Raw genomic sequence first — 20,982 nt, forward strand, 5'->3', positions numbered from 1 at the left:
CCGCTGGAGCCCACGCATCAGTCTTTGATAAACACCAGCCACTCCCTCTTTAGAAACATACGCTGTTTAGTCTCTGCCAGTTGCCTGGTAGCTAGGAGCGAATCCTAAGAGCAATGTGCCCCCAGGGACTGACTGTATGACCCAGCCTTGTGACTTCAGATGGAAGAAAAGCTCGTATCATGCAGGAGAGCGCCTTTTTCTCTCATGTCCACTCTTTCTGAGGCTCTCTGCAGTTGAAAAGTACCCCAGAGGTGGGCCTGCCCTGAGGAGAAAAGTGGGTGGGAAGGCATGGCCAGGTATTCCACACGTGGGGCTCAGGAGGCTACGGCAGTGTTGCCCCAAAGCCTGGGATCTCCCCCTGGCAAGAGGGACTAGAATCCTGGCCGGACAAATGCCCATTTGTGAAGAGGAACTACTGAGAGGAGCCTATAGAGGAAGGTAGGCTTTACACTACCTACCTGCCCGGGTATGAGCAGAGGGAGTGGAGATAGAGGGCCGATGGCGCAGAGGGCAGACCTAACAAACGGGAAGCGCGGTCCTGACAGATGCTGCAGGGAGGGCTGCAACAGCAACCGCATGTGATGGCGAGAGGATTGGGAGGAGGCTGAGTTTATGAAAGCTATTTCTCTCCTCCTTCCCCTCACCCTCACTCATTACACTCTTCTCTCAGTTGTCTCTTTGCTGGGGCTCCTCACACATCATAGACATGCCCCTGTGTCTTTGTTTGGGCTACCCTAAAAGCAGATCCTGAGCTGGGAGACAAGCAGGGCTGACATCCATTAGGCACAGTGCCGAGGGCCCACAGTGCTTTTGGGGGCCCATGGAAATGTTTTAATTTCTTTGTAGAAACAAAACAATATATAATATTTTTAGATTAAAAAATGCTTTAGTACTGGCCGGGCACGGTGGCTCAAGCCTGTAATCCCAGCACTTTGGGAAGCCAAGGCGGGTAGATCACTTCAGGCCAGGAGTTCGAGAGCAGCCTGGCCAACATGGTGAAACCCCGTCTCTACTAAAAATACAAAAATTAGCCAGGCATGGTGGCAGGTGCCTGTAATCCCAGCTACTTGGGAGGCTGAGGCAGGAGAATCACTTGAACCCAGTAGGCAGAGGTTTCAGTGAGCCAAGATCGTGCCACTGCATTCCAGCCTGGGTCACAGAGCAAAACTCCATTTCAAAAAAAAAAAAAAAAAAAAGCTTTACTACATAATATTATTATGTTCATCTTTATACAAATGCAGCCATAAAATATTTTTGTATTTTTTTTTTTTTTTTTTTTTTTTGAGACGGAGTCTTGCTCTTTCCCCCACGCTGGGGGGGGCGGGCGCGATCTCGGCTCACTGCAAGCTCCGCCTCCCGGGTTCACGCCATTCTCCTGCCTCAGCCTCTCCGAGTAGCTGGGACTACAGGCGCCCGCCACCACGCCCGGCTAATTTTTTATATTTTTTAGTAGAGACGGGGTTTCACCGTGGTCTCGATCTGCTGACCTCGTGATTCGCCCGCCTCGGCCTCCCAAAGTGCTGGGATTACAAGCGTGAGCCACCGCGCCCGGCCTATTTTTGTATTTTTTAATTTTTGTTTTTGATGAAGGGCTCATGGCCACAAAGGCCAAAATGCCTAAAACCCATAAAAGTTACAATGTAGTCCTAGGTACAAGAACTGTGTTAAGCGCTTTATATAGTACACGTTATATAAGTCCTCATAATGGTCCTGTTGTTCCCCTCATGTAACAGGCAAAGAAACTGAGGCTTAGAGAGGTTGAGTCACTTACTCAAGGCCCCATCTAATGGGTTGGGGAGTTGGAATTCCATCTACCTCTTGTCTGACTCCATAGTTCTTGCTCTTCCCCATGGTCTGCAGAAACCTGAAGGACTTGGCAGCAGGGAAAATTTGGTGGGGAACATGGGTCTTCTCTCTTGCCTGCTCTGATTTCTCAGGAGCAGGACCCAGGAGGGCATTCGAGCCTCTGGAAGCTGAACCTCTGCAAACAGCAGTCAGAGTGCATCTCTGCAGGCTCTTGGAGCTGCTCCCTCTGCCTCGGCCAGATGCGTATTTGTGGCTTTTCCTCCTTGGCTCCTTTCCCCAGGTTTTCATTCCTTTTATTCTGGGATGGAGCTGAAATTTTTCCAGCAGGGCCCATGGTGGACACCCAGAAGTCAATAGGGACTCCAAAAGGAAGTTAAGGCCGGGGAAGGGGGCCAGGAAGAGGGAGACCAGCCTAAAGTACACAACACTCAATTCTTTATTACTCACATGTGGCCTGACCGCTGGTGGACTGGCTCCAGGAAAATCTGAACCCTGGGCTGAGCCTCCCCGCCGGCTGGCCAGGACAGACCTGGATGCCCTCCACCCTCCAGCCAAACTTATTTTTTTCATTTCATAGCTGCAGAATATTCGGACCCTCTAGTCCCAGCCGCACAGTGAACTTGAGCTGTGTGACCTTGAGCAAAAGGCAAAATCTTTCTGATTTTCAGTCCCCTCATCTGGAAAAGGAGGAGGCTGTGGGACGTGATGATCTTTGAAGGTCTAATAATGAAACAAACAGAAAACCTGTGTTTCTAAGTTGGTGAGTCTAGAAAGGTACGTCCGTTGCTTAGGAAAAAAAGTCCCAAATCCCAAAGAGCCCCTTTTGGCAAGTGTTGCACTTAAGACAATCCGGGCGCTGCCCCTCCTGAGGCGGGGCGGGACTCGAGGACCGGCTTTAGCAGACGTTCCTCCCGCAGAACATCTCGGACGACGACGTCTCGGAGGACCCGGGGCACTTTGGGGGAGGCGATGGCGGAGCAGGGCGGGTGGCAGCGCAGGCGTGGGAGGGACAGGTGGCCCGTTCGCGTCAAGTCAGGGCGCCCCCTCCTGGGACACCTGTGCCCCGCCTAGTCCCAGGGCCCAGTCCCGGGGCAGACACTGGCCGAGCCCGGAGCCTCTTCGCGTCCCCTCCCACCCAGACCAGGCCGGCGTTTCCCCCGGGCCCCCGCGCGGCTCCGGCCCGCGGAAGTCGCGCGTTCTTTCTTTCCCCCTCGTTAGTCGAGCTGAAACCTGATCGTGGAAAGTCTGGGGCGGGTGTCAGACCCCGCCAGCTCTGGCTCCCAGCGCCTGGGGCGATTCCTGCTGGAGGAACCCGGGCGGGGCCCGCCAAGGGGGCAGGAGGTCGGACACCTCGGGAACAGGCCTCTTTGTCTCCGCGCGGGTGAGGGGCTGGCAAAGCCGGAGAGGGAGTTAATTGCAGGGGCGGGGAGTGGTGGGGAGGGGGGGCTGGGTAAGCCGAATGACACCTGACAGCTCTGAGAGAGCCCCCCAACCCCCACTGCTGAGGGGTGGTCCTCCTAATCCCCTTCGCAAGAGGAAGCTAATTGCTGCAGCCAGAGAAGGCAGGATAAAAGCGAGCGGACACCCACACCCACCAGGCCTGGAGTCTTGCTATTTGCTGCTAAATTAATATAATTATATTACCTAATGCAGAAACCACGTTAAGAACTCCAGCTTTCGGCTCCAACAGGAGCTTCTGATGGGTTAAAGGCAACATCTTGCTTTAATTCCCCCTTTTTTCCCATCCTCCCCCCACTCCCCACCACCACCAACTACAAATGTCAGAAATAAATTATTGAAACCAGATGTAAGGTTTTTGGGTGCACATTTTCAGGCAGTTCTGCGCTAACAGATGCCTTGTATTAATAATGTACAGTTGTGACAGGAAATATGGTTTAGAGTCCTGGAAAAACATGAAAGCTAATTCCATTACCCCTTTTCATGGTACCCAGTTCTTCTCAAATGTTCAACTGGTTTGGATTACAGTGAAACTCTAGAGGAAAAACGATTTGGTCTGAGAGGGTAACTTGGTTCTGCTTTCCAGCCTCTCCCCTGGAGCAGCACCCACCTTCCTAGGCACCTGCAGACCTGTGTTCTACGTACATGCAAATAGCCAGAGATGAGGACATCTGGACCTGGTGCCTCCCCAGGGAAGTGGCTTCCAAATATTCCCCCCTTTCCTGGTCATGAGGACCTGGTAGACAGTAAAAGCAGGGCCAATGATCCCAGCTTCACATTCTTGCCTGGGACAGTCCCTTTAAACCTGGCCTACCCACTCACACTTCACTTGGAGCAAAAGTAAAAACAATAAAACACTTTTATGCTTGAGGAACCAGATAAATCCTAGTAATTGATCTCAGGAGAGGGATTATTAAGGGGCTAAGTGCAATGCTTTCCAGAACCGGGGGTGTAATAAGCATGAAGCCAAACAAATGCACAATTTGTTATCTGTATTTCATCACTTGATGCATTGCAAGCAATGGGCTTGAAAATGGCTTTTCTCCAGGAGGGGAGAAATCACTAAAATAGCTGTAACACATCCATTGACAGTTATGTTCTGTTGCTGAAAAATGTCTGCATTCTCCATGGCTCACACTGTCAGGCGTGCTCAGAAGGGTCAGAATATTCCCACTCTGCCGTTTTTGGGGACAGATTCCCCTCCACTGTAGCCCGATGTACAATGCTAAGAGAGACAACTCTCAAGGTCTTCCCCGCTCTAACCCTACACGTATGAGGAAATAAAGTAACCAGCAAGGATATCGAACTGCCCTGGACCTGTAGATAAGAAAGGCTTTCCCTGTCCTAGACAAGAGTGAAGAAGGAAGGATATCAAAGATATCTACCGGTTCAGTTGGGTGAGACCTAAGAATTACAGCATCCAAAATAATAGCTAATCTTCATCAAGAGCCTACTATCCTAATTGCTATTACACCTGTGGCATCTAATTCCAACAATACCTGAGAAGGTAGGTGCAGTGCAATTATATCCTTGGTTATAGATGAGGAAACTGGGTTTTAGGGATGCTGGGTAATCTGCTGAAGGTTGCAGAGTTAGTGGCAGAGCCAGCACTCACAATTTAATCAATTTAATTTTAGAGACTGTTTTTAACAACCTCAACTATCATTTATTCTAATAGGTAAGGAAAGTATGCTGTGAAGTATGGGCAAATCCACACTTCCACACTGTGTCATTCTCTTAACGAAACTTTTTTTTTTTCAGGCTTGGTGTACAGTTGATGTCTAGAATATATTAACAGAAGGCTGCCCTGTAGAAGTTTTGAGTTAATGGTTTCCATCAACATAGGAGTGAAAGAAGCTACTGAGGATCAGGAATCAGAAAGTCCTGGCTTTAAGCCCTAGCTTTAGCCCTCACTGGCAATAAAATCAAAGCAATTGGTCTCTTTGACTTCAGTTTCTCCACTTTTAAGGTTGACATGATAATACTTGCCCTGCTTGTGAAGAGCATGTGAAATAATAGCTATTGAAATTTTTACAAAGCACCAAGCAAATAGCTGTGTGACCTTGGGCATGTTCTTTTACTTTTCTGATCCTTATTTATCTTAACTGTAAAACTGTGGGATTGAATGAAAGAGCATCCAACTTCACCTCCTGCTCTGAAACTGTACATTTGAAAGATGGGTGTTATGGCATAGTTCATTGGAGCAAAAGCCAGGAAACAGAGGATTGCCTTCCAAGAGGGAAAAGCTGAACACATTATTACACGTCCACACCATGGCATAGTATGTAACCAATGAACATGGAAAATCAGAGTATGCCAGATAGCTTGGAGGAGTTTCTATGAGGTGGTGTTGAGATGAGGAGAGAAAAGGTGTATAAATGATCCCACATTGTAAAACAATAAACAGCATTCCCCCCGGGTATGTGTATAGGTATATATTCTATACAGAATTACATAAAAAAGAGAAAAGTATACTCCATATTCAAGGTGTTATGGTGGGAAGAAAATGGGGCTAGGGCTGACCATAGAAAAGGAAATGGGGAGAAAAGACTGCATTCAAATTAATAAGACAACATGTATTTGCTCAATGCATGTGTTTGTGTAAAGATCTATATTGTGAATACGTGCTCCTTTTTTTTTTTTTTTAACAGGAATTACACCCCCCAGAAGTTCTGTTTTTTAAATGATGAACCAGGATTTTTATTAAAAATAACTAAATTTTTTTTATTTAGACCTGTATCTTGGTGCAAGAGAGTACTCACACACATAAGAATCGACCTGCTGCTATGCCCCTCACCTGTTGACTGTATGTCAGTGAGAAGTTCCCCTGTGTAGGCTGGGCCCAGTGGCTCATACCTGTAATCCCAGCACTTTGGGATGCCAAAGTGGGAGAATTGCTTGAGGCCAGGAGTTTGAGACCAGCCTAGGCAACATAGTGAGACATTGTCTCTATCAAAAATGAACAAAATTAGCTGGGCATGGTGGTGCATGCCTATAATCCCAGTACTCAGGAGGCTGAGGCAAGAGGATCACTTGAGCCCTGGAGGTGGAGGCTGCAGTGAGCCACGATCGCACCACTGCACTTTAGCCTGGGTGACAGAGTGAGACCCTGTCTCCAAAAAAAAAAAAAAAAAGTTTTTCTATGTAGAAAGTTCCCTAACATAGCATGTTCCTTAACATAGTTTGAATATTCCCTGCCCTTTAGTCATGTTTACACTGAATATTTCCATATGAAACCCTTTGTCATATAAAGAAAATCTTCCCAGCACCTACCTAAGTGCTTCGTTTATATTCAACAAATACCTGTTTGCAGACACGGACCTAGAGGCTGGTGATGCAGCAGTGGGTACAACAAAGCCTCTGTCCTCATGGAGTTGACCTTTTAGTCGGGGAAGTTGATGATAAAAATACATCAATAAAATATAAAAACAGTGGATGATACAGAGTATGAGTAAAATAAAGCAAAGAAAGGGGAGTGAGAGAGGAGGCACCAGGCACCATGTTAAAGGGGAGCTTCCTCACGGAAGGCCTCTGAGGAGGTGATAATTGGAGAGAGACCTGCATGAGGTGGAATAGTGAGTGAAGTGCAGCCCAGTCAGTAAGAACAACCAGGGAAGGGTCCAGGAGGAGGGAATGAGCTTGGCATGTTTCCGAAGCAGACATGATCTCACTGGTCTCATCCCCGCCCCAGCCACCAACCTGGTCCAAGCCACCACTGTCACTTACCTGCTCCCCTGCTATAGCTCTAACCAGTCTCTCCATTTTTGTTTCTTCATTTCTGTGGTCGATTTTCTACACAAGTAGCCCGAGTCATCCTTTAAAAATGCAAATGTGATCATGTGTTAGAACACTTGCAGTTTGTACCTCCAAGAGCTTCCCATCACTCAGAACATCAACTGTCTTCACCTTCCTTGACAAGATCCTCATAATCTGTGCCAAACACCTCTCTGTCCTCAGCTCCTGCCTTTTCTGGCTCACTGCTCACTGGCCTCCTTGCTCTTCCTTGAACCGGCCATGTACACACCTGCCTAGGCTGCTGCCTGGGCTGTCCCTATGCCGAGAGTTCCCGTAAATGGACCATGATTCCTCCAATTGCTCTAGCAGTAGATTTAGGAGTCATTCTTGATTCCTTTTTTTTTTCTCACACTCCGTAGCCTATCCATTGGCAGGTCTTCACTGGTTTCCATTCTAAGGAGATCCCAAATCAGACTACTTCTTATCACTTCTACCAAAGACCCTTAATCCAAGCCACCACCATCTCTCACCTGCCCACCTGGATTACTGTAGCCACCTTGCTTGCCATCTTGCACCCCATAGCCTATCCTTCACACGTTAGCCAGAAGGATCTTTTTTTATTTTTTAGAGACAGAGTCTTGCTGTGTCACTCAGGCTGGATGGAGGGCAGTGGTGCAATCATAGCTCACTACAACCTTGAACCACTGGGCTCAAGCTATCCTCCTGCCTCAGCCTCTTGAGTAGCTAGGACTACAGGCACATGCCAACATGCCTGGTTAATTTTTAAAAAAAAAATTTGTAGAGATAGGGGTCTTACTATGTTGCTCAGGCTGGTCTCAAATGCCTGGCCTCAACCAATCCTCCTGCCCCAGCCTCCCAAAATGCTGGGATTGCAGACATGAGCCACTGGGCTTGGCTAAGAAAATCTCTTTTTTTTTTTGAGACGAAGTCTCGCTCTTGTCTCCCAGGCTGAAGTGCAAGGGCACGATCTTGGCTCACTGCAACTTTTGCCTCCTGGGTTCAAGCGATTCTCCTGCCTCAGCCTCCCAAGTAGCTGGGATTACAGGCACCTGCCACCATGCCCAGCTAATTTTTGTATTTTTAGTAGAGACGGGGTTTCACCATGTTGGCCAGGCTGCTGCAGATATCTTGATCTCGTGATCCGCCTGCCTCAGCCTCCCAGAGTGCTGGGATTACAGGCATGAGCCACCATGCCCAGCCCAGAAAATCTTTTAAAAAGGTATATTCAACATTCACATAATAATGATTGAGCCCAGCTATGTGCAAGAGTCTATTTTAGTTGCTGGAGATACAGCAGTAAACAAAATAGAAAAGGCTCTTGCCCTCATGGAAACAAATGTTTGGGGAGGAAAATGAAGAAGAGTTATGTTTTTGTTTTAAAGAGGTTAAAATAAACAGTCAATATATTAGGTTGGTGCAAAAGTAATTGCGGTTTTTCCCATCACTTTTTTTTTTTTTTTTGAGACAGAGTCTCATTGTCACTCAGGCTGGAGTGCAGTGGTGTGACCTTGGTTCACTGCAACCTCTGCCTCCCGGGTTCAAGCAATTCTCCCTGCCTCAGCCTCCAGAGTAGCTGGGATTACAGGCATCCACAACCACACCACCACCGACTAATTTTTGTGTTTTTTTAGTAGAGACGGGGTTTCACCGTGTTGGCCAGGCTGGTCTTGAACTCCTGACCTCAGGAGGAAATGCTATCTGGGAAGGCGGACTAGATGCTGAGTGCCAATTGACCATAACCACCGCAACCTTTTCATCCATTTGGCAGAATAATGACAATACAGCTGACATGTAGCATGGACTACATACTGGTGTGAAGAAGGAAGAACTATCTGTGACATCCCTAGTACAACAGCATTAAACTCTCCCATGAACAATTAACTATCCACTTTAACAGGAGGAGGAATTACAACTCAATTAACGTGATCACATGTCACCCTTTCTGAAGCTGCAGGAGGGAGCAAGGGACAGAGAGAGACATTTTCAGTAAAAAAAAGGAAAGATGAGAGAGAAAGAATTTTCCATTTTAAATAAGCATCTTTTACTCCAGATTGCCTTCTCTGTGACCACACTGAGTTTCTTTCAGTTGGTCAATGTGCCTGATGGGGAAGAGAGACACAGTCGTCCCCAGGCTGGGAGGAGAGACCCAGTTCCAACTTGTAGGGTTCTCTGGGGTCTGGCTTGGTAAGTCGCTTTCTGCTATTATGTGGTTCTAATTAAGCAGAAAGCTCGACAAAGGAAAAAACAAACAAACAAACAAACAAACATAAAATGGAGAGAGCCCAAGGATAGGAATTGGAGGATTCTGAGGGAATCACTGGGGAGAACACCATTTAAAACAACCATGGAATTCTGTGTGTTTGGGAGCGAGGGAGAGAGAGCAGAACCCCAACAAAAGTTGTGCCGTTTCTTGAGAACCAGAGATGCAGGAGTCCCCCAAAACTGCTCAGCCTGTCTCCACCACCCAGCAGCTGCTGCTGGTCATAGATAGCCAGGCCGTCATACTCTTCAGTGACCTCAAAGACTTTTCTTTCTTCCTCTCTTCCCTCCCTTCCTTCCTTCCTTCCTTCCTTCCTTCCTTCCTTCCTTCCTTCCTTCCTTCCTTCTTCCTTCCTTCCTTCCTTCCTTCCTTCCTTCCTTCCTTCCTTCCTTCTTTCTTCTTTTGTTGTTTCTGAGACAGGGTCACTCAGGCTGGAGTGCAGTGGTGTGATTACAGCTCACGGTAGCTCCAAACTGCTGGGCCCAGGGGATCCTCCCAACCTCAGCCTCCTGAGTAGCTGGGACCACAGGCGTGCCCACCATGCCAGGCTAGTTTTTAAATTTATTGTGGAAACATAGTGCTATCATGTTGCACAGGCTGCTCTCAAACTCCTGGCCTCAAGCAATTCACCTGCCTCGTTCACAGACTTTTCTGATCTTGCTTGTCTCTGTTTAGGGTTTCTGGAGTCAGGACCGCTGTCAGGATGAGTGGGAAGGGCATCCCCTCACCTGTCTGTGCCTCAGATTCTTCAGCTTCAAAATGGAGGGAATAAAACTACTTACCTCGAAGGGCTGGTGAAAGGTTAAAATGAGATGTAATTAGTTTAGACATTACATTAACACATAATTAGTTTAGAATAGAAACTGGCATGTGTTAAGTGTTAAAATAAATATTGGCAGCTTTTGTTGCTTTATCTCTATGAATCCTTTGCAGAAGTCAGAGATCACAGATTATCTAGAGGTAGGCCATGGTGGAGAATTGAGAATGAGATGTGGAGCAGTGATTGGATGAGGAGGTCATATAAGCTGCAGGAAGGGCAAGTGACTGAGGAAGCTTTTGTGGAGTCCTAATTAGAGAAACAGAGTTAGGCTGGCAGGACCAAGGGAAAGCAAAGAGAGAAAGCAGATAAACGGCCGGGTGTGGTGACTCACGCCTGTAATTCCAGCACTTTGGGAGTCTGAGGCGGGTGGATCACCTGAGGTCAGGAGTTCGGGACCAGCCTGGCCAATGTGGTGAACCCCGTCTCTACTAAAAATACAAAAATCAGCCGGGCGTCATGGTGTGTGCCTGTAATCTCAGCTACTCGGGAGGCTGAGACAGGAGAATTGCTTGAACCTCGGAGGCAGAGGTTGCAGTGAGCTGAGATCATGCCACTGCACTCCAGCCTGGGCAACAGAGCGAGGCTGCATTTCAAAAAAAAAGAAAAAAGAAAAGAAGCAGATAAACTATAAGTCTTCATTTCTTCATGGTCCAGGACACATAGCCCTCCTGCGCAAGTAACTCACAGTCTTCCTGCGTCCAACTATCACCAGACACCTGCAAGCTATTATAGCTCACTGCAACCTTGGTGTTATCAGAACTGCACAAAGCCCTCTTCAACAGACAGCATAAACACTTTTCTATAGAATCTCCAGCAAGCCTGTTTCCTGGCGGTTAGCTTCTCTTCTGCTGGCTGCCCATTGCCTCCTTGCAACGTATTTTCCTACTTTCTCTAATAAATCTGTCTTTTGTTATTATCTACAACTGTCTTGGTAAATTATTTTAACCCTGCACCACTGGCCCAGGTACTCCCCGCTCGCCTGCAACAGCTTTGGCAATGGATCATGATAGCAAAATGTCAGAGGTTGGCCAACAAAATGAAATGGAGCCCAGAAGAGAATAAGAGTAACTAGGAGTAAGAAGAAGTGTGACTGAGACCAACATGGGTTAGGTACAGATTTAGCTACTATACCAAAGGCCAAAATAAGGGTGTCTCTAACAAAGCATATTTCTCTTACATAAAAGAATGAGTAGATGGTTTAGGGTTGGTATGGTGGTTCTGTAGTGTTGGAGATCCAGGCTTCTTCTATCTTGTAGGACAGCCAGGTTTCTTCTACCTTGTTGCCATGCCATTCTCAGCATGGGGCTTCACCTCCCAGTCTACTCCAGCTCCTGCCATAACTCCTACCTTCCAGCTCATGGGAAGGGAAGAAAGGTGAGAGTGGACACATTCTTTTGCTAAAGGAATGACCTAGAAAGTACGCATACCACTTCTGCTCACATGTCACTGGCCAAGACTTAGTTATGTGTCCATCTCATGCTGCAAAAGAGGCTGGAAACGTGGTCTTTATCTGGGTAGTCATGTGCCCAGGGAAAGGAATGTAGGGAAAGGGAAGGAAAAATGGCTATAGGGAGTGGGCAATGAATTGTGTCTGCTGTAGGACTGATACATATTTTGGGATTGTAATGGAATTTTTATTCCTAATGATTTCTGAAAATGTCTGATAAAGTTGCACCATCTTGTTTTTGACCAACATTCAAAAAAACAAAACTACGTAAAGAATTGGAAGCTGGAAGTTTCCTACAATGACCCCACTACTACCTGAGTACCAAAGCCTTATCAATGCTGATGATCAAAAAAAGACTTGAATTGTCCAATTCCTCTCTAGGAAAATATTTTGGAGACAAATTAAGACGAATTAAGTCAAATGACTATTAAAAAACTTTCTTCCTCTTGATTAATGATTCCATCCATTACCATTGAGACTTATTAGCAGCTTACCTTTTCTGAGGGAAGATATTAAAGGACAGAACGTGCCAAGCTTTTAGAGTTTGACAAAAATACTCACTTAAATTATTATTAGATTCTGAGATATGCTCTGAAGGTGACGAAGGAGCTTTTTGGAATAGAGCCAAATGCTAATGCTGATTTCCACAGCTGAGCAAGGTCTGTGCAAGCACCCCAGGATCACTCCCTGCTCTCTCTCCTGCTGTTTAATGCCTAAAACATAGGTTTACATATGTTGAAATGTTTATATTTGTCCCAAGGCTTTTCTGGAGGGAACTGGGTATAAATAAACCACACAATGGATCCCTTCCTCACTAGAAACTAAAAATTAGGTCATCTCCTTTGTCTTTCCCCATTCCTCTCCTGATAGGAATGTAGATTTTTAAACAAACATATCAAAAGTATGCTGTGAAGAGGGATCAGTGTATCAGTGTTAGTAACAGTGGGCTTTTTTTGTCTTATAATTGCCCTGCTGTAAAAACTGAGAAAGGAGATGGAGAAAAGAAAAGGGAAAAGAGAGGAGAAAGGAGAAAGAGGTACTAGGTTCTTATTCTTTGAGTCTTTTTGGTGCCATAGATGACTTTGACAAACTAGTGAAGCCTATGGACCCCTTCTCTGAATAGTGTCTTTAAATACCTAAAATAAAATGTATAGGATTACCTAGGAAAACAATTATATTGAGACAGAGCTCCACTTACAGATTCTTTAGGAGGTCTGTGGACTACAGATGAACTCTCTGGGTTGTCTCCCCTGCCTGCATCATCAATTCCCTTACATCAAGCGTAAGTTCCAACGGTTTAGGCGGCCTTAGTTTGACAAATACAATCCCTCACATGAAGCTGCTACATTGCATGCCCAAACTCTTTCTCAGACACATGGTCATTTGTGTTCCATGGACATGGAACTAGCATTTGAAGGCTGTTACTATAAAGCTCAAATGCACAAGCCTCTTTACTGCAGGTTAAATTGGCCCCACAGTGATAGATCTCCACACGCTCTGCCTGGATGCCACTTGCTTTCCTGTAGCACTGAGCAGAGACATGATACTGGGATTCAGTCCTTAAAAGTAAAAACCTTATAATAAATATGTAAGTTCCTCTTGATGAAATATGTAGTAAGCAAAGGCTGCTTTTGTTACAGTCTCAGCAATGTACCACAATGTAGCAGTCTCTCATCGTGAGGTATCACCCCAAGTTCTTTGTCTCACAACCAAGAGAATTAAGGAGCATGAACACAAAGGATGAGGTTGGAGTGAAAGTTTAATAAGAGAAAGAAGAAAGCTCTCCACAGCAGAGAGGGGTCCCGAATGGGTTGCCATTTTTATAGTTGAATACAAAGTCTTTTATAAGAAACTGATAAGGGCTAGGCATCTCATTTACATAAGATGCAAATTTCTGGTAGCTCCACCTCATTCTCCTAATGCACATGGGGGCCCTTAGCTTGAGTTACTCCATATTGTTTTGTTCCCCTTACATGCATGTGTTAAAGGACGGAATTTTCCACTGCAAGCACATCTGGGCATCTGTGCAGCTGTGGGAATGTCTTAGGTAAGACCTCCTGTGCAAATTTCCTTATCTGTGCCTGCAGCTTGATTTTTCAGGCTGTTCTTTTGTTTGAAAGAATTTAACTGAGGACCCACCCTAACTGCCTGCCTGACTGGTTTCTTCCTTTCTTCTCTTGCATTCTCATAGTAGCAGAAGCTCCTAGCCTTTAAAAGTGGGCTTTGTTTTGGGCAAAGGAGAGACAGGATGATGGGGAAATGTGGGGAGGGAGTCACCAACTCACACCTTAATTAATTCTGCCTCCGCCATGGATCTGGGCTGAGGGACCTAAAGGCAGATATCATCTCAGTGTTGGTCCTTGAGTGCTTCCTCACATGGACAAGTTCAGAGTAGGAAAAATGATGTCAGGCATGTCCCCAAGACTCCTGTCATCCCCCCTTCTCACCAAGCCTCACTTATATCTAATATGTGTCTTCAGGAATCTCCAGGTGGGGAATGACTCTTCCCCAGGTTGCCTTACTGAGACCTGAAAAATAAAAAATAAAATTCCAAGGCCCTAACTGACTGAAGTGATCCCCTCTTGGCCAAGGGGACCCCAGAGAAACCTTGGAAGCTGAGTCCTGGCCATGATGCTATAGAAGTTTGGACATACCTCATTACATCTGCTCCCTTGATAACTGCCATTAGGCTTTCTTCCCTAAGGGCTACACAGAAACCAGCCCTTTCAAAAGACTCCACGCTGATAATGTCAATGACTAACTTATCTTCCCAGGTATAGAACAAAGACAAGGTGAGATTAGTCACTTCTTCACCCTTCTCTGAGACATCTGCTTCCTCTATTCCTCTTCTCTTCAAATGTTCACATTTAATTATGTAAAATGTAGATTTCCTGGGCACTAACTAAAGTCTGACAAATATGTAGTCATTCCTCTCACTGCTCCCATTCCTTTTTTAAGGAAAATGTATAAATATCAAACCTCCTGAGAACCTCTTTGGAAAAAAAGAGCTGCAGATGTGTCTGTGACTCTCATTTTTCCTGGGCGCACCCTCAAGCTGGCTTAATAAGCCTTGATGATTTGAAACTTATGCTTCAGTCACTAATTTTGGTTGTCAGGCTCCCACATCTAAAGGAAACCATTTTACTGGTTCAAAGACTCAACCAACGCCAGTCTTATGCACTCAGCCCCTCCCCTACCCATTATGATGAACTCTGTTCAGCAAAGAGCCATCTATAAATTCCATCCAAAGACACAAGGCCCCCCTGGGACTGCCAATCACAACAGGGTTACTTCTATTGTATCCACCATGGGTGGAACCAAAATAATTCCTTAACTAGTGAAACCCTGTATCAGGTTCTGTAAGTACCATCAGACTGTACTTAGCAACATTTGGTTATGGCCCACAAGGTGTTTGGGCCATTTCCCTAAGGAAAATCCTTGGTTTCCTTACTTCCCTCTAGGAACAGTACTCAGCTGGGCCCTCGGCCCACAGAGAGAGGGGAGAACACTCATCCTGTGTTACAGGAAAGGGGTCCTGATCTAGACCCCAAGGCAGCATTCTTGGATCTTGTGCAAGAAACAATTTGAGGCAAATCCATAGAGTAAAATGAAAGCAAGTTGATTAGGAAAGTAAAGGAATAAAGAATGGCTGCTCCATAGGCAGAGAAGCCCTGAGAGCTGCTGGTTGGCTATTTTTATGGTTATTTCTTGATTATATGCTAAACAAGGGGTGGATTATTCATGAGTTTTCAGGGAAAGGGGTAGGCAAGTCCCAAAACTGAAGGTTTCTACCCTTTTTAGACCATATAGGGTAACTTCCTGATGTTGCCATGGCATTTGTAAACTGTTATGGTGCTGGGAGGAGTGTCTTTTAGCATTAAAATGCATTACAATTAGCGTATAATGAGCAATGAGGATGACCAGAGGTCACTTTTATTGCCATCTTGGTTTTGGTGGGTTTTGCCTGGCTTCTTTACCACAGCCTGTTTTAGCAGCAAAGTCTTTGTGACCTGTATTTTTTTTCTGACCCACCACCTCAGTCTCTCAAAGTGCTGGGATTACAGGTGTGAGCCACCACACCCAGCTAAGATTCTTTCTCAAGATTGTTATAGCTATTCTGGGTCCTCTGCAAATCCTTATGAATTTGAGAATTCACTTGTCAATTTCTGCAAAGAAACAGTTGTTCATATAAAATAGATTATCATTTTTCTTACCAGATTTAGTAGATTTTCTTTAATAGATATTTTTTCTTTTGCTGTATGCCCTTAGGCATGTTTCCAGAGCCTTTAACTGTTTGGGGTTTTAAAAAAATGATTTTCATCATTTTCACTGGAGCTTCCCAAATCATCATACCGGAAATCAATCTCTTCAACAAAGGATCACACACACACACACACACACACACACACACACACACACACACACGAACTCTTACAACTCAATAGCAAAGGGAAAAACAAGTCCATGTTGATGATGACAAGGAACAACCAGATATCTCATACATTGCTGATACAAGTGAAAATAGAATAAGCACTTTGGAAAACTGTTTGGCGGTTTCTTACAAAGTTAAATGTTTCACCTATTCTATCACTCAGCAATTAGACTCCTAGGTATTTAGGCAAGAGAAATTAGAGTTACAGCCACAAAAAGACTGGTATAATAATGCTCACAGTGACTTTATTCCTAATAGCCTGGAAATAACACAAATGTTCATCAATTTAAAAATGCATGGCTGGGCGTGAGGTGGTGCACACCAGTAATCCCAGAACTTTGGGAGGCTGAGGCGGGTAGATCACCTGAGGTTAGGAGTGCAAGACCAGCCTGGCCAACATGGTGAAACCCCATCTCTACTAATGATACAAAAATTATCCGGATGTGGTGGTACATGCCTATAATCCCAGGTATTTGGGAGGCTGAGGCAGAAGAATTGCTTGAACCTGGGAGGCAGAGGTTGCAGTGAGCTGAGATCACACCATTGCACTCCAGCCTAGATGACAAGAGTGAAACTCCATTTCCAAAAAATAAAAAAAATTAAAAAATTAACGCATAAGAAGAAAACAATGTATGCATCCAATAGAATACTATTCAGCAATAAACAGGAATGAACTACTAATATATGCAGCAACATGGGCTTTGAAGTCAGGCAATCAAATTGCTGTGTGACTATGGGCCAATTACTTGGCCTCTCAGTGTCTCTGTTATCTTTTCTGTAAATGGGATTGTTGTGGGTTGACTCGTATCCCCCAGAAATTTATGTGTTATGGCCCTGTCCCCTAGTACCTTAGAATGGCACCATTTGGAGACAGGGTCTTTAAAAGGGTCATTTAAAATGAGATCATATGGGTAGGCCCTAATGCAACATGACAGGTGTCCTTATAATAAAAGGAGATTAGGACACAGACACTGTCTCAGCCTGTTTGGGCTGCTATAACAAAATACCACAAGCTAGGTGGCTTATCGAGACCAAATATTTATTTCTCACAGTTCTGGAGGGTAGGAAGTCCATGATCAAGTCTCCAGAAAATTCAGTGTCCAGTGAGGTCCCTTTCACCATAGATGACACCTTCTTGCTGTGTCCTTTGTTAATACAAAGGAGTCAAAAATGTTTAAAAATTTTTCAAAGTTTATTAGGTAAAAAAGTACAGTAAGCTAAGGTTAATTTGTTATTGATGAAAGAAAAATATTGTTTATAAATTTATTGCAACCTAGGTGTACAGTGTTATAAAGTCTACAGTAGTGCACAGTCTTAGGCCCTCACATTCACTCACCACTCACTCACTGACTCACCCAGAGCAACTTCCAGGCCTGCAAGCTCCTTTCACAGTGAGTGCCCTATACAGGTCTACCATCTTTCATCTTTTATACCGTATTTTTACTATACCTTTACTATGTTTAGATAAGTTTACATACAAAAAACACTTACCATTGCCTGTGACATTCTAGAACTTACCATTGCCTGTGTTACAATTGCCTATGGTATTCCGTACAGTAACATTCTGTACAGGTTTGTAGCCTAAGAGAGATAGGCTATACCATGCAGCCTAGGTGTGTAGCAGGCTCTACCGTCTAGGTTTGTGCAAGTACACTCTGTGATGTTTACACAATGGTGAAATCGCTTAACAATGAAATCGCCTAATGACACATTTCTCAGAACGTTCCCCCTTTGTTAAACAATGCAGGACTGTATACATATAAGCAATTAGAACAGTGTCTGGCACATAGTTTTGCTGTTATTAGTATCATTGTTAACTTCTCTTCCCTATGAACATCTGAAAAACCCCTATCTTTTTTTGTTTATATTAACATATACACAATTCATGTCCTTCCCTGCAGAGAACGTGAGAGAATGAGGGCAAAGGGGGAATCAAAGCTGGAAAGGCAGAAACAAGCGACCCAAGGCGCCTGCTTGGCACCAAACGACTCCCCAGGTAAGCCCTAGCCAGCCCCCATCCCCACCCCCAGCTGGCCTATGCTAATAGAATTCAGAAGGTAACACAATCCTCAGGCTCCGAATTCTTGGAGGATCCTGGCCAGGGGCTATGGGAGCTGGCAGGAGGCCGGGAGGCTGAGGGCTGTGATAAAGATCAAGTGCCCACAGCCCTCCCGTCTCTTCCATCCCACCCGGGGCTGCCTCCTGAAGCCTGGCCTCAGTGAAGTTTTGCAGATTTTCTCTAACTGGCTGTGTGGCTTCCTGGAGAGAAAGTGTCCAAGCCCAGAGAGCCTCAGGAATGAGAGTCTAATCAGACCCACGTGTGGAGAAAACCTCTAGTCCTTTTTCTTAGTTCTTGCTGCTTTCGTCCCCACCTGGGAAAAGACAGTAGCCCAATAGGGAGGGCCTTTCCTATGCGGGGAAAGCTGGTGGTCAGGGTCCCCCTTCCCCCGCCCCCACATTTTCCCCCATGGCTGGGGCTTAGAGACCTCTCTGTCACCCTGCAGGGGAACATGGATCCAGACAGGGCTTTTGCTCCTCCACCCACCCCAGGACCAACCACAGTGAAAGTAACCACTGAAACACAAGATAGTTGGGACCTCTGGGTGTCAAACAAGAAGGAGGGTAGAAAACACACAGAAGGCAAGAGACATAGTCCTTCTGGAGCCTCAGCCCCTGCCTAAGCTCCCTGTCTGGGGCAGAAACATGAAGTGCCCACAGAATACAAGAAAAATAAGACAGAAACTTTTTTTAACTCTGTACCTCAATGGATGCAAAGGGACAGAAACTTATGAGCAAAAATTGTTTGACTCTTACAGGATCCAAATTCCCGGCAAAGCACGAACAACCATGGCAAGAAACTGCCTGCAGTGCTTTCTGCCACCTTCTCAGCGAGATCAGGAGTCAGCACTTCTGAATGCGTCTCATCTACACCATGCACTACATAGGCACTTCTACATACCGTCCATTCTCATTACTTAGGGTACTGATGCCCTACAAAATCACTGCAGACCTCGAACCTCTGGTCAGAACATTTTCATTAACCAATCAATACCTAGCCTGGTTTAATGAGTTTCCATGAAGTATGTACCATTGATTCATTAACATTGAACTCACAGGCCACAACACTATCATTTCAGCCTGAACAAAGCTTATCTAACACGCTTCTTTTCTCAGTAAATCTCATCATAGTCTTCTTGTGCTTAGGAGCAGGAGACACCACTTCAGCACTATGCCTGGGGACCATTTTAAACAGTGAAATCACCAAGAAAAAGCACAAAAAATGCCAAAACCATGGCACTAAATAGACTGCAAAAAGGGCATTTGTTTACAGCATGAGGGCTGAAAGAAGAAGGAAGAGCATGCCTTGTCCAGCCTCAGCTGGGAACGTGATTAGAATTTCCGCTGCTCTGTGCATGTCTGCAAATGACCCCCAAAACACTGTAAATATTGATTTGAGGGTTACAAATACATTTTAGTGAGTAGGCAAATTTGCAAATACAGAGGTCACAACTAACAGGACCAACTGTACATTATCCCATTTACTTCTCCTAGCAATTCTGTGTGGTAGGTATTATTATTTGTAAAGACAGAGTCTCGCTTTGTTCCCTGGGCTGATCTCAAACTCTTGGGTTCAAGCAATCCTCTCTCCTCAGCCTCCCAATGTGCTGGGATTACAGGTGTGAGCTGCCATGTCCAGCCTGTGGTGGGTATTATTATTCCAATTTTAAAGAAAACTTGGGAGCTGGACACGGTGGCTCATGTCTGTAATCCAGCAACTCAGGAGGCTGAGCAGGAGGATCCCTTTAGCCTAGGATTTTGAGGCTGCAGTGAGTCCACCACTGTAGTCCAGCCAAGGTAACACAGCGAGACTCAGTTTCTAAAAAAAAAAAGTTGGAAAACGGAGGCTCAGAGGGGTTTATGTGATTTGTACAAGGTGATATGGCTAACAAGTGGCATTTGTATGTCTCCCACATCAAGCTTAAGACCTTTCACTTGGAGAAAACTCTACCAGAGAAGATCATCCTGCCTCAGTCAATCTTTTATTCTGTATCTATTTGCCATACCTACATGGGCTTGTTCAGCTACTCCTATGGGCTGGTGTGTTCTCTTTGATTTATCTGGGGGTGCTTATGGGGACGGGGAACTATAACCCTCCTCCTCTATCTCCAGATTGAACTCAGATTCTTGAGTAGAGAGAGGGCCTCTCCTGCTGTTTATTCCCCAGGAGCTCTGCAAGCAGAGTCTTGAGAAAAGCAGCCCCCATTCCTATCCTGGATTCAGCTACTGCTACAGGCTCACAGGGCAGGTCGTCTGGGGCAAGTGTGGGAGGGCTCAGGTAGGCTCTGCATCAAGTCATTCAACAGATGCAACAGATATCGGGCCCCTGCTATTTACTTAGTCCAATATCGAGCTTGCCTCGGGGACACTGTGAAGACATAGGAAACATCTCCACCCTGGTCTGCTTTCAAATAAGTTACCTGTGGTGTGGGAGATTAAGACACAAACGTCACAGGCCAGCCAGAACCGTGCATGGTGCAGAGCTGAGCTCAGCACAGCCTTCAGTGGGTAAGAGCACCCATGAGGGCTGGCGTGGGTCCTTCTTCATGGAGAAGGGGTTTTGAAGTGGAACTCAAATAGTGAAAGGGATAGATGGAAGGAAGGAGGGGAGTTCAGGCATAGCTTGGGAGGAGATCAATGTGGCTAGAATCTGGGCTGCAAGCTCAGGATGGAGTTTAGCAGCAATGAAGAAACAATCCAGGAAAGAATCCATGAAGATGCCGGAGATGACAGAGCTGTGACTAAGGGTTGGAGGCTGGAACTGCACAAGGCAGCACATTCTTGGTTACTCCTGAACAATGCTGAGTGGAGAGCAGAAAAAAATGATGCGGGTCCCTTGCCAGTCACAGTGGGGCTTTAGCCCCTTCCAATGCAGCCTGATAATAGGACATGCTACAGAGAAGAGGAAATGCCCTGTCAGGGGTTTTATCTTTATCCTCAGAGCC

At 45.6% G+C, this 20,982-nt stretch overlaps 1 protein-coding gene across 1 annotated transcript; it reads right to left on the reverse strand.

Moving 5' to 3' along the window:
* Positions 1-202: 202 nt before the first annotated feature.
* LOC131381874 (uncharacterized) lies at positions 203-2,929 on the reverse strand. The gene is made up of 2 exons (XM_058430909.1): positions 1,816-2,929; positions 203-262 (listed from the first exon to the last, which is right to left on the reverse strand). The coding sequence occupies exons 1-2, from the start codon at positions 2,374-2,376 to the stop codon at positions 203-205; spliced, it is 621 nt and encodes a 206-aa protein (XP_058286892.1). The 5' UTR covers positions 2,377-2,929.
* Between the last annotated feature and the right edge of the window lie 18,053 nt (positions 2,930-20,982).

Source organism: Hylobates moloch, unplaced genomic scaffold (assembly GCF_009828535.3).
Source record: "Hylobates moloch isolate HMO894 unplaced genomic scaffold, HMol_V3 SCAFFOLD_18, whole genome shotgun sequence".
Taxonomy (NCBI): domain Eukaryota; kingdom Metazoa; phylum Chordata; class Mammalia; order Primates; family Hylobatidae; genus Hylobates; species Hylobates moloch.

Bases quoted from the DNA above. Each gene is read 5' to 3' on its own strand.
- LOC131381874 (XM_058430909.1), bottom strand. From the start codon at position 2,376: ATGAAAAAAATAAGTTTGGCTGGAGGGTGGAGGGCATCCAGGTCTGTC. The intron at 263-1,815 runs GTAGATGGAATT...TTTTCTCCTCAG, and splicing joins ACTATGGAGTCAGACAAGAG to GGCAGGCCCACCTCTGGGGT.